Source organism: Nipponia nippon, unplaced genomic scaffold, assembly GCF_047370975.1.
Source record: "Nipponia nippon isolate SJK-2023a ecotype South Korea unplaced genomic scaffold, ASM4737097v1 scaffold_3, whole genome shotgun sequence".
Taxonomy (NCBI): domain Eukaryota; kingdom Metazoa; phylum Chordata; class Aves; order Pelecaniformes; family Threskiornithidae; genus Nipponia; species Nipponia nippon.
The window spans coordinates 38,490,273-38,503,302 of NW_028262347.1; the positions used below are offsets into that span (position 1 = coordinate 38,490,273).

A 13,030-nucleotide genomic window follows, 5' to 3' on the forward strand; every position below is an offset into this window, starting at 1 on the left:
GCCAGCCCCCGCTCGCTGGGTTTTTCGGTTTTTCGCTCTGCCTCCTCCTCCTTTTTTTTTTTTTTTTTGCACAGCCCCCTCCTGGTTTTTCCACCCACGGGTAAAGGTGGTTTTTCTTTTCTCCCCCCCCCCCCCCTTTTTTTTTTTAAACCCCTCATCCTAGTTTAGTCCGTGGGCAGGACTCGCATAATAATATTTCCAGTCCCAGCAGCTCGCATCACAGACACGAACCCGGGACCGCCCCCCCCCCTTTTTTTTTCTTCCCAATCTCCCAAATCGTTTTATTATTATTATTTTTTAAATGATCGCTCTTTTTGCCCGCTGCTCCCGCTGCTGCCGAAATCCCCGTCTTCCCAGGGTGCATGCTTCTGGCAAGACTGTGCAGTGTTCTCAGTCCATTTTCAGTGTGTCTTATCTTAATTTGTCCTGATCCAATCTAAGCGCGATAGCCACCACTTGCTTTCAATTTGTAGGATTTTTTCCCCTTCTTGGTTTGCTCCGACTACCCTCGGAGTATTTCCCTCTCTCCTTGCATTTCCAGGGTTGCAATTTACTCTGCCTTTTCTTCTTTTTTTTTTTTTTTTTTTTACCTCCCCTCTTTTGAATTGCTTCATGTTACTAACCATTCCTAAATTGTAAGAGAGATTCATTCCCCCTCCTCTTCCACCACCACCAGCACCACTACCACCATCACCTCCTCCTCCTCCTCCTCCCCTTCTCTTCTCCTTTTTGGCAGCACCAGGACGTCCGGTGTGGTGGTGGCAGCGAGCAGCAAAAGCAGCAAGAGCTCGTTTTGATTCCCCCCCCTTCCAAGGTGCTTTGGAGAGACTGGTTTAAGGCTGAGCAGCAGAAGTCACGATGAGTGCACAAGGTGAGGGACCCGGTCAGCCTTCCACTGCTGCCCAGGAGCAACCTGCAACCGCAGAGCCTCAGAAGAGAGGACGAGGCAGACCCAGGAAGCAACCACAAGTCAGTACCGTATAGATACGTAGAGCCGCAGATCTATAGCATTATAGGCATGTACGTGTACGTATTATGCTGCAAGTGAAGGAGTCCTGGCGCCGGGGCGGGGGGCTTTGTTGTGTGCTGCTTCCCGGCGAGGTGGTGCAGAGGCGCAGCCAGGGGCTCCGCCGGGCGCCCCGGCGGGGGGACCCCGGCGCCCGGAGCGGCGGGGTGCTGCCTGCCTGCGGCTGAGCCGCAGAGCCTCCTCGGGACTTTCACTATTGTGCAGGGAGCGAGCTGGGGCTTTTCAATGTAAATGGGGAACATGGAGCAGCGCGGCTCCGACCAACCAGCGCTCGCTGGGTCATTTCGAGCTGATTTTGAAATTGCGAAAGCGAGGAGCGGGGAACGGGGCTCTCCTGTCTCCCTCCTCTCGCAGCCCGTGCAATGTCTCAACCTGTGCGTGTGCGTGCGCGTGTGTGTGCGTGTGTGCGTGTGTCGGGTCCCACCGGGGGCTGCTGCCGCCTCCGATCTTGACCAGCCCAGCCCCTGACTGCCCCTAGATCCTGGGGTTGGGGGAGAGGAGGGTGTCTAGAAAGTCGCATAGGTTTTTTCGCTTTTCTTTTTTTTTTTTCTTTCTTTTTTTTTTTTCCCCCCCCTGGCGTCCCCCCCTTCCCCACCTCCTCCCTCACCCCCGTCATCGTATGCGGAGAGGTGCCCCCGTTAGCGATGGAGGTGGGGGAGGTAGCCGGAGGGGGCTTGCCCTGCATTTGCAACACCTTTTGCCTTTGCTCCGGCGCTTTCCCAGGCAGGTCGGGGCGACGGGGGCTGTTCCCGGGTCTCGGCGCGGGGAGCGGAGCCGGGCTCCCACCCACCCGCACCCGCAGCCTCTTCCCGGGCCCCGAAAGGGACGCGCTGGCCTCCTATTTTTGACTCGCAAGACCTGAACCCGCGCTAAGGTTGCTAGATGCGTGCATTATTTCCACCCCCCACCCCCCCTTCCCTTCCCTTCCCTTCCTCTCCCGAAGTGCCATTGTCGCATCGCCTGGAAATGCCGAGCTGGGCTCAGCCCCCGCCGCCGGGCGAGGCGGCCCCGCAGCCCCCGCGCTCTGCAGCGCTTCGGCGGCCGCCGCCGAGGGGGGATTTTGCCCGCGGATGCAACCAATTAAGCCCGCAGCTTGGCGGGGGCAGCGCGGGGTTGTTCGCAGCCCTTTCCATGCCTCCCTCGGAAGTCGGGACTGGGAAGCAGGGCTGCCTGGGGAGCGCCTTTTAAAGCGAGCTTCCGCGGGCTGTAAAAATGTTGACTCCATTCATTGAGCATCAGCCCCCACGGCCACGAGAGCCCGCGAGGGGCTCCGAAAACACAGAGGGAGCTGAACAGCAGAGCCCCGAGCCGAGGGAAACCCGGCTGCTTCGCCTCCCCCCACCCCCACCCCCTTCGCCCACCGATGTGCTCCTGCAAATTGCACAGAAAGTACTTTTTGGAGAGCCATAGAAGCGGAGCCCCTGGTTTCCCCGCTCTGCCCTCACTGACACTTACTTCGCCGGAGCGGCTCCGGGCTCTGCCCCCCGTCCCGCTCTGCCCCCCGCGCCTCCGGGCTCCCCTCGCCCCGCAGCCGGCATCAGCCCTGCAAGCTTGCGCCGGGGCTTCCTTTTGCCTTCCCCCCCCCCCCCCCCTTCACTCCCCTATAGCGTTTGAATGTATGGAAGAGAAAGAAAAGTGCGTCCTCTTAACCGTGTTCAGCCCAGATGTGCAGTGCCTGCGAGGCTCGCCACTGAGAGCTGGAGCAGTTAGGGAGTCCCCTCTCCAGCCTCCCCTTAACCTACCCGGGAATTAAAAAGCTGAAGGGTTTTAAGCTGGTTTAAGTTAACAAACTGCATTTAATTAGTTTTACCACATCCTATAATCTGAATGAAATGTATAATATTTAAGACTAGAAGAGTTTTATAGTATTTATGATTCACTGAATAAATATTTGGAATCTGAACTCTCAGTAATTCATACCCGTTTTTAAGGACTGGTTATTTACTGTCAGGCAGAGGAGCTAGTTAAGAAAATTGCTAAAATAATCAGTGTTCCTGTCGAGTCGTTTCAGAGTTGGGTTTTTGTTTCGGATATTTTCTTTCGTCGAGCTTTTTTGGCTTGCTAGTGCTCTATTTGAAGAAACTTTCACGTTTGCATTTTAATACAAATCAATTATATTTAGAATAGGTGTGAATAGAATGCCGACTGCAGAGCAAGAGAAAAAAAATCCCTCCAAAATATTTGTGCCCTTGAGAGAGAAAATAGTCTAGGCTTACTTTCCAGTTTTCCAGTAGTTAACTCTTTTTTTCCCCCAAAGTTTGTGCTAGAAACTGCATGTGATAATTGTATCTTGCTATAATGAAATGCAATTGAAATTACACGGGTAACTGTGTAATTTTTTGAATAATCATTGTTACATGAGGGAAATCATAGCCATCTTCTTTTAAAAATGTGTTTTCAGCTATAACTTACATGCTAGAATATGCAAACTTTTCAAAGTTTTTTATGCAATTACAAGGGAAGTTAAACTCTTTTATTGTGCAAAATATACTTTTTTCTTTACCTCGAGTTGTTTAATTTTTCATGTTGCATTTTAAATATTGTGTTATTTATTTATACTGTTAATTCATACGTTTTGAGTAACTTCTCAGTTATAGTTTGTCCTTCAGATCTTCTGGGTTAGCGTAGTCTCTTGCCACAATAGCATGTTTTCCTGTATTTAGGAACCAACTGGTGAACCATCTCCTAAAAGACCAAGAGGAAGACCCAAAGGAAGCAAAAACAAGAGTCCCTCTAAAGCAGCTCAGAAGGTGAGATTATTAAAGAGAGAGAGTTCCTAATGCTGTTTTTTCATCAACTGGTAGCAAAAAATCCAGTCATTTAGGCTGTGAACTGAGGGGTTGGAACCCTTTTAATAATGGAAGCTACATAAAGCATGTATTTTGCATTTTTAAGATGAGAATTAACATGCTGCATGAAGACCCTAGGTACAGAACCTGTAAGGGCAGCTTGCTCTTTGAATAGTGTACAGATTAGTGAAATAACATAATGTATTTGATGTGTTTACTGAGATCTCCTGTATCTAGTAAGGAAATCAATATTAAGGATGTTATTTTCTCGATTAAGATTTTTGAAAGAGGAAGATGAATTTCTTGCCCGCTTACAGTCATTACTACTACAGACCAAATCTGCATATTAAAGCTAAGTGTTTTGTCAAACATAGGTTAATTAGAAGTAAATCCAATTAAGTGTTGATGGAAATAAGTGCATATATTGAAATTTACAGCTTTTAAATGTGATGATAAACTGTGAGTTACAGTAAAAGCCTACTATATCTTGTTTAGTAATCAGTTTCAAAGAGACTTTTACTTGAAGAGCTATTAGTCTTCTGAACCACTGCTTCTGCTTGGTGATGGGAGCAAACTTTTATTCTGGTAGTTCTGAATGCATGTAGCTATAGGGGAAGCTCACTGAAGTCACTGCATTTAGTGCATGGACTTCACATCACAAATACAACGTGAAAATGTGGCTTAATTTTATTTGAGTTGGGGAAAGCTCAGCATTAGAAAGCTGTGCTCTCAAGGCAAATAATACTTTTCTGTATGAATTATTTTAGTGAAGGCAAAGAGTTGTGTATAGGCTTGAAAATAAATACGGGAGTTTTGTTTATGTTGATGGTTACACAGCAGTTAGCTCTAATTTACAGGTACTAAATTGGAAACAAAAGCTTACAAAATCTGGTAGTGAACTGTAGTGCTTAAGTGTATCAGTATCTTTTAAGTAGATCTCTGACAAAATGTGTGTGGAAGGTATTTGTGGCCTCATCTAATTATGGTTCATTTTTCAATATGCCTATGGTACTGACCATATTAAGTTTGATAGTTTTCAGTGTTATAAATTACTGTAGCAAATACTGATAAATATTAAATTATTAGGGGGTGACTATGGTTTCATGTCTGTTTCGTTATAAGTGTTTTCAACATTTATTTGAGGGACGTTCTCCAACTCTCTTTACATTTAAAATTGTTTTCTACGTTCTGAGCTAGAAAAAAGCAGTATATTCTGTCAATAAGTTCATGAATTAGTAAAAAATGCTTTACAGGTTAAGTATTTAAAATATATCAAAGCCACTCTGCAACGTAGTGAGCTTAAAATGTTGATTTTTTTCTTTATATAGTAAAAATGTTCCTCAGATTCACTTTAAAATAGTTTAAATTTCACTCTTCAAAAGGGAGAGAGCAGTTTTTTATTAGTCTAGCAAGTCCAAATGTGAGCTTTAGTATTTTAAATATTACTCTTAGGAGTGTTGGCTTTCCTAGGAGAAATATTTGTAATAAGATTAAATTTTAAGTAATTCATAGAAATGTGTTTTAAAAAGATATTTCTAAAAGAAATATTAACATTATTTCATTTATATGAGTGATTTTGAAAATCAGTATAAATGGAAAATAACTTAAAAACATTCATATATATGTAGGTATATCAAATCAAGAGCTTTCCAGATGATTCTGGTGCATATAGTTGTTTTTTTAAATCTAATTTACGAACTGAGCAATTTCATTGTAACGTTTTGATTTTCAAAATGCATCAAGTTACTGCTCTAATTAAAGCAAACCCTTTCGGGTGTTGGTAATATAAAAAATTGACCAAAGACCACAGGTCTTTTTTATCATTAAAAAAAATCTTTGAGGGGTATGTAATTACAAGTCTCATTTGTTCCTAGGTTTATAGATAAAATACATAAATGTTTGATAAATCCTCTAAAATATAAAACACTTATAAAACCTTACTAGAAGAAAGTTACTGAGGTCACATTTCAAATAAATATTTTAGCTCTCTTTCCAAATTGATAATTAACCCTCTCTAAAATGGCTCACCTTCTCACCAGGCATCTCAAAGTATCTTTTTATGTAATATTAATTTCGATAGTTTTTCTAACAGTAATATGAGTGGAAAGGTTTTGGCACTGTAAGAAAGCTTCATTTGGTAGTGAGGGTATCACCTCTTAAAAGAGTGAGCTATATGTTTGATTTTGTGGTAAACATATTTACACATACATATGCATACATGTATTTATTTAAGGCTTTCTACAGCCTGTCTCAACTCTCAGAAAGAGAGCTGGCTTACTCAGCTGAAGCCCCTCTACATGTGAACCTGGGTACTATACACGCAACTGGAAATTGCTGGAATTTCTAAAGAATAGTGTGTGGCCTGTGTTTTTCAAAGGGAGCTCATTGAAATGTATTAGAGTGTTCACAACATGTAAGATAAACGTCGGCCAGGAGAACCCACCGAGCAGCCATGAGAAGGCACTCATGATTAATTGATTGGGTGTTCTCTTGCAAACCATTACACATCACAATTAAAAATGTATTGCACAAACTGGCAGCGAGTTAAAAATACTCCAGAACTGGGACTTTGTTTTGTTATACTTCAAAAAGGAAATACCCTTAAATCAGTTGAGGGACAATTTACCCTGGAATCATGGTTGTGTTGTGTATTTAAAATTTCTTGGTTCATGGGATTTTTTTTTTTTTTTTTAGCTTTCAGAGCTTGTGTTTGGTCTTAGTAAACTGGCCTTGGGGCATCTGAAAACAAACTGTGCTTGTTAGGAAATTAGCAATGTGAAACTTGACAATGCATACAGAATGTTGCAAGACCAATTGGACAGTTAATAATGTGGCAATTACTCTAATTTTAGGTAATACGCATTTTTTTAAAAGCCTTGCATATCACACATGCTTACCTTGTTACAAACTGAACACAAAAGGTAAACTGTATTTTATAGAAAAGCAAACCATTTCTCAGTTGTTTGATTTTTCACGAACGGAACACAACATGTTAGCAGATGAGAAGAGATAGACACAAAAAGGCTCTTAATCACCTTATACTTGAGTCCCCACAATTGGGCTGTTACTGAAGTCTGGGTCTTCAAACAAGTCATTCTGTTAGTCATTTAAAATATTTGTAAAAAATTAGCAAAAAAGCAAAGATTTTCTTTTTTTTCTAAAGAACGACTACTTTTGCGGGAAGATCCTAGTAGGGATGTTCCTTTTTAGTTTCCTGGGTGTTCTGTGATTGAGTTTTATTTGTTAGGCTGAGCTGTGTTCCCAGCCCATCACATTTCCCTTAAGTATTCAAGGGCTTTTCTTTGTTAGGCTCTTGTAGTTGGGCTTGACAAAAATACTGTATAGGCATAAATACTCTCCTGTTTGGAAGAAGGAAACACAATTGTGAGGTTAAAAAAAAAGAAGGAGTAGTAGCTACTATGTGTTTGTCTCAAAAGAAAATGTCAAGGGATATCCCAGGAATATCCAAAAGTAAATGCTCTTTAGTAAAATTCACCTTCAGTTAAACTGTTCTGAGTTTTGTTATAGTTATTGATGTAGTGAAATTCACTGAAAATACCTCCAGGTCCTGAAAGATCCTCTGAAAACCAGAACTTGGGGTACTGTGTGTGACTACGCTTACTACTGTCTCTACATTACATGGCCAGAGTTTGGTATGTAGAAAGGCATGTCCCTGAGTTAAGCAGTCCAAAGGTAAAAAAAAAAAGGCACATGTGACCAGGACTCTGCCCTGAATTGGTTCATGAAAATCTATTTGGCTTCTCCATGCTTCATTCATTCTCACCAACACCAGTCATTACAGGCTTAAAGAGAAAACAAGATCAGATTTATCAAGTGATCGTAGCGTGGTTATTGTGCCTAAAAAATAAGAGACCTCAAAATCAGGCGTTTTGAGTAAGATGGGAGAAACAGGAGCAGACCGACTCCTGTTTAGAATTAAAATCGGTAAAACAGGACATGGGAAGTGTGATATTTTTGTATCTAGCCGATGCCTAAGTTTCTTTTAAGAGTTTTTTTAAAACAAAATAAGTTCTTTTTAGGAGAGGGACACAGTCCTGGTCTTTTGACACGGTTTGACAGCAGTGATCTTCCTCACGAAAACTCTCGGATATTTCACCTGTCTTACAGCTCTGACATGTTTTATTTGAGGTCTTCAGCAGATCATTTTGCAAAGTGGATAGAGTTCTCCAAATTTGGATTCTGTTGCATTTGAGATCTTCCTTGACAATAGATAGATGCCCAAAGAGCACTTTATAGCCGTTCAATTATTTATACTTGTCTTGTCTTGTTAATGGCTTTCAGTAGTACAGCCTCAGTTTCTGTCTGGGCACGGCAGATTTATGCAGCAAGAAGGCAGAGATGATGGGCAGTCAGGTCCTAGGGTTGCTGACAGCAGCTGTTTGGAAGCAGGGTTTGATGGCCCTGTGGTACAGGGCTTAGGTGAATTGCAAATCTGCCTGGGGACTGTTAGCTCTCTTCCTGGCAGCAATGACTGGAATGGCCCTCTTTCCCACCTGGGACAAAAAATCCCACCATTTCCCGTGTAGATCATGCACTTAAAAGTGGGTAAATCTAGTTCTGTTCCTAAAATGTGACGTGGCAAAAATGATGTATTCATATTATTGGTTATAAGAAATTTCATGATTTTTCATGAAATATCATAAACTTGTGTTTAATAACATACCCGACCCTCCTTTAAGTTTGGTGATTTCATGTCTTGGCTGTATAGAGCAAGATCACGCCTCATAGTGTAGCACCAAATGTTAAGAAAACGCTGACCAAACACATCTCGGTTTCAAAAAGCGCTTTCGAGGACAGAGGCAGCAGCTTCCCTCCTGACTGAGCAGGTACCAGCTGCTGCGTGTAGGGTGGCTGGGAACACGTGCGCCTATTGCCCAGCTGAGAATCCGTGTTACCTCTGGGTGGCTTGGGGCTCTCTCCGGGTTTGTTCCCAGCTTCAGAGGCAACGCTTCAATTAGAGCAATGAGCCAACAGACCGGCGTGTTTCCGATTATGCGAATACCTGTTTCAGAGGAAGGGCAATGCTTTGGCACTTACGTGTTCCTTATTAATTACTTGAAAATTATATAGAGAAACATTGAATTATTTGTCTGATATGCAGTAAAACCTTTCAAGTGCTTAAATTAAAGTGCCACTGCCACTACTCTTTTTGGTTGTTCCAGAAGTGTTTTGTCTTTCTCTTCCCTTGGAATGGAGATAAAAACATCCACTTTGGAGGTTCTTGTCCTTCGTTTTCTGCAGTTTAGTCTGTGGAAACCTTCCTATTTACTTACAGAATCGCTCTGTACCAAAACATCGTCTCTGGCATGCCCCGCTGTTTGCTCAGCTCACCTCTGGGAAAGATTTGGTTTTGATAAGAACTATGGAAATGTTTTTCTTCTAACGTGAGGTGGAAATCATATACAGCAGGAATATAGCGCCTTTCAATCTGAAAGGTCCCCAAGCACTTGACAAACTGATATCCAAACTAGCCAGCGGGAACACTAGCCACTTCTGACATGGGCCTTCCTCGGGGGTAAAGCGCAGCATTGTTCATGGCAAGCGGCCATGCTGCGTGACAGTTTATGGCAGGAAGCAAGGATTAGTTATTCAAAGAAATCTCTCATGTTCTCTTTCCCATCAAACTAGATTATACGCTGTAGTTAAACTTACAATTTGTGTCAGGTTTGTAGGAACTTTAATTGTGAGACCAAAGTAGTTTTTGTTTCCAAAAAGTTATTTTTTTTTCCCTAGGGTTTTGGAAAAGGGTCCTTCCTTTAGATGCGGTAAAATACAGAAGATAATAAATAGCATTTGTGCTTTGATAACATGTCAGGTGTTGATTTGTTAAGAACAAATTTAACTAATATTTTCTTTTAAGATTTATGCCCAGCCTTTCGTGAAATAAACATAAATGCAGGGGGCTACCGCTTGTCAAAACTAAACCGCATCTTTTTTTGCATCCTTCAGGTTATAAGGTATAAAGAAATGAACCCTTTAAAAGGAAAAAAAGCTCTGAAATAGACAGCTACAGTATATAGTAAATGCACTTTAACAAGTATTCTCATAAGAGGGTTTCACCTTACATGTAACACTGGTATAAACGATTAAAGAGCAAGTTTACTCTTTTAACAAGTCTGAGTGATAATTTTGCCCTTTAGGAGTGTGAATTTTATTTTTCACAGCTTTCTTCTTGGTGAGATATTTATTTCAAAGTAATTGCATTTAACTCACAGGGCAGTTTTTTGCAGAGATTCCTCCACTACTTCCTCAGCTCAAGTTCTCTTTTAGAGGGATCCGCTTTACACAGCATTAGGTTACAGTGTATGTTACAGAGATTGACCAGCAAGTGATTTATTTAGTGACACAGTTGATTTCTAAGGGCAAATCAAATACACATACAGTTAACTGGAAAAAAAAGCAATTCATGGAAATATGGAAGCACATTTACTGAATGTGTACTAAAAGTCTTCATTCCCAGGGACTTTGTATGCAGCAAAAGTCCAGCTCTTACTAAAGCTGGTGGCAAAATCCTCATCACCCTCAGTGGGACAGGATTATTTACCTGATGAGGTGTATGGATAGGCAGAGCCTATCTAGAGAAAATAACCTGCAATTTTCATTTTAAAGCCTGTAAGTATTTTAGTGTAGCGCATAAGTAGTAGTATTCACAGTGTCACGCAGTGAATTAATGGAAGAGTCTGTTAAGAGAACCCATATTTCCTTTATGCTGAGCTCCAGGACCAGCTGCTGGGCTTACATAAATAGAGCTGTTACTTCTAGGGCACGTTCCATGCCGTTTCCTTAAACCTGAAAAGGGAAGGTGTGTTTTGGACCAGAGAAAGGTTTGCTTACAGCTTAAGGATGTGTTTTTACCTGGAGAACTTCACATGAAGTAGGGATGTTATCTCCCAATATGAACACACACATGTTCATGGTGATAGTCTGTCCAAATCCATTTCATGTATGAACATCATGAGACTAAAAGAAGAAATTGTGGCTGCTATAAACTGCTTTGTTCAGGCTTGAAACAGTCTGTATTTTTCATTTAGTGTCTGCAGGTAATTTCTGACAGCCTATGAAAGACTAGATTTGATGTTCTTGGGGGTTCTCGGGTTCCCAAGCTGCTCTGCACCCCCATCCACAGCCTGCACGCCCCATGGCTGGCCGGGGCCGGGGCACCCCAGGCTGTACTGCGGGCACTCAGCAGCTGGGTGAGTGTGGGCCTGGACACAGTGTGGATCAGGGCTGGGGGCACCCTTGGGCGCAGGTGAGGAGGCATCTCCTGGCCACACTGGCTAGGAAATGTCAGAAAAAACAACATAAATACATTCCACCAGAAAACCCATAGAGCGGGAGGGGGGCTTGGTGCCACCCAAGAGATATAATTATGAATAATGTTACAGGAAAGGAGTTCCTAGTTACTGAGGCTGTTAAATAATGCTGAAGTATAAAATATGTTATGTTTCTTTTCCCTTTACAGAAAGCAGAAGCCACTGGTGAAAAGCGACCCAGAGGCCGGCCCAGAAAATGGGTAGGTATTTCACTTCCAATCATTTGATTTATTTGCTGTGTTATAAAGCATGTTATAAAGTCCATTCTTTTAGAGAACAATTATTTCTGCTTCATTTGTAAAAAAGAGCATCCATCTTCTGTGTCTGTTTGTTCTGGTGGCTTGACTAAAGGGTTAAGATAGCAGAGAAGTTAACCACAGCTTCCTACCTTTAGACTCTGGTAGTTTGCTCAAGTCACTTTACTATTAAATGTTTGCTGGGAGTGAATATTTATGTGTCTGTTATCAGCATGAAAAGAGGCACAACTCTTCCTTCAAAAGAGAGTAACAATGAGATAACTTGTTCAGTAATTGAGTAACAAAGGTTAAGGGGGCACTATCAGACATCAGAAGGTGATTAAGAGAGGTGATAACATTCAGATGTAGTGTGCACAAGATAAAGTTTAAAAACTGAAACGTCTTTGTCGTACATTGCCTGGAAACACAGCATATTTTCCTTAAATCCAGTGAGAGAGCAAAAATGAGCAGCAGGATACTTGCACTTAGAATTCAGTTTTTCCATTCTGGGCCATCTTCATGCCTCATACAGTTGTAGTGACTGGTAATATGTTGCATTAAAAGTTTCCCCTTTCCCTGGCCGTTTAGTCTGTAGACATAGCTATCAGACGCGTGTTTTGATTCTTTGGCCATGGGAAGATTTCTGTCTCAGATACTTGAAATTCTGTGTTCTCACTGATGTTTACAGCTAATGAGAGTCTGTCTTGTGCACCTCTCCTCTGCACGTCTTTCACCTATGCACAGGCTTTCAATAGAAAAATGATGGGGATGTCACTTGGAAAACATGGTTGGGTGTTAGAAGGTACGAAGGTGTGGCCATGTGCTCCATCACAAGTTAACATTTCTGATTTCCCTTTTCTAGTTCCCTTTCCCTTTATCTGGTCATTATTTTTCTTGAAACTTCTTTTTCAAATCCATCCCTCCCCATCTCAATTTTGCTCCCTTATTTTACTCTGCCTTCTCTTTCCTCTCTGCGGTCCTGTCATTTTTTCCCTCATTTTGTTCAGTTCTTTTGCATAGATGTTAACAACACAGCTGTACAAGTATGTGCTTGCAAAAGCTCAAACAGCACCAGAAGGTACTTAAAACTACAGCTGAGGTTCTCCACTAAGCTAAGCACAGGAGAGGTGGCTTTAACGGTCATTAAGAACTAGTTCTGTAGCGTTGTCCAGTGATAAAGTACCCCAGGATATTTCTTTGGAGAAAACAGACCGTTACGTACTAGATGTATTGCTTATGCCTGTAGTTTTTAAGTCAGGCAGATTTCAGGTACATGAAGAGGCTCACTGGCATTAGGAAAAAGGTGGTGTATTCAAACGTACCTGTGCTGGTGATCTTCTCAAAGGCGGCTTGCAGAAGGCAAATGCCGAGTGCGGTAAAACATGGATCGGTTACTGTCTGCTTCCTCCCATCCAGCTCCGACCTGGCACATGTGGATGCTGAGTGTTGCTTGCTTGATCCTCACCTTGGGTGCAGTCCCAGGGGAAGCAGCAGAAATAGCTGGTTTATGAGCGGAATTTAAACAGGCAGGCCATCGCCACTGCATTAGGGATGTGTGACAGTTGAATAGGGACGGTTGAAGAGCTCTGCGAAAAGGGAAAATGCAGCAGTCTGAAATGTTAAAAAGATTTTCTCTCCCAAGCG

At 42.4% G+C, this 13,030-nt stretch overlaps 1 protein-coding gene across 2 annotated transcripts in view; it reads left to right on the plus strand.

The window, feature by feature from the left end:
• Positions 1–736: 736 nt before the first annotated feature.
• HMGA2 (high mobility group AT-hook 2) overlaps positions 737–13,030 on the plus strand; it is a 120,430-nt gene continuing 108,136 nt past the window's right edge. For both annotated transcript variants that reach the window (XM_009463216.2, XM_087765902.1), the window contains exons 1-3: positions 737–969; positions 3,691–3,777; positions 11,300–11,350. In XM_009463216.2, coding sequence (XP_009461491.1) covers positions 859–969; positions 3,691–3,777; positions 11,300–11,350 — 249 coding nt within the window. In that variant the 5' untranslated portion in view covers positions 737–858. The remainder of the gene's footprint in view (positions 970–3,690; positions 3,778–11,299; positions 11,351–13,030) is intronic.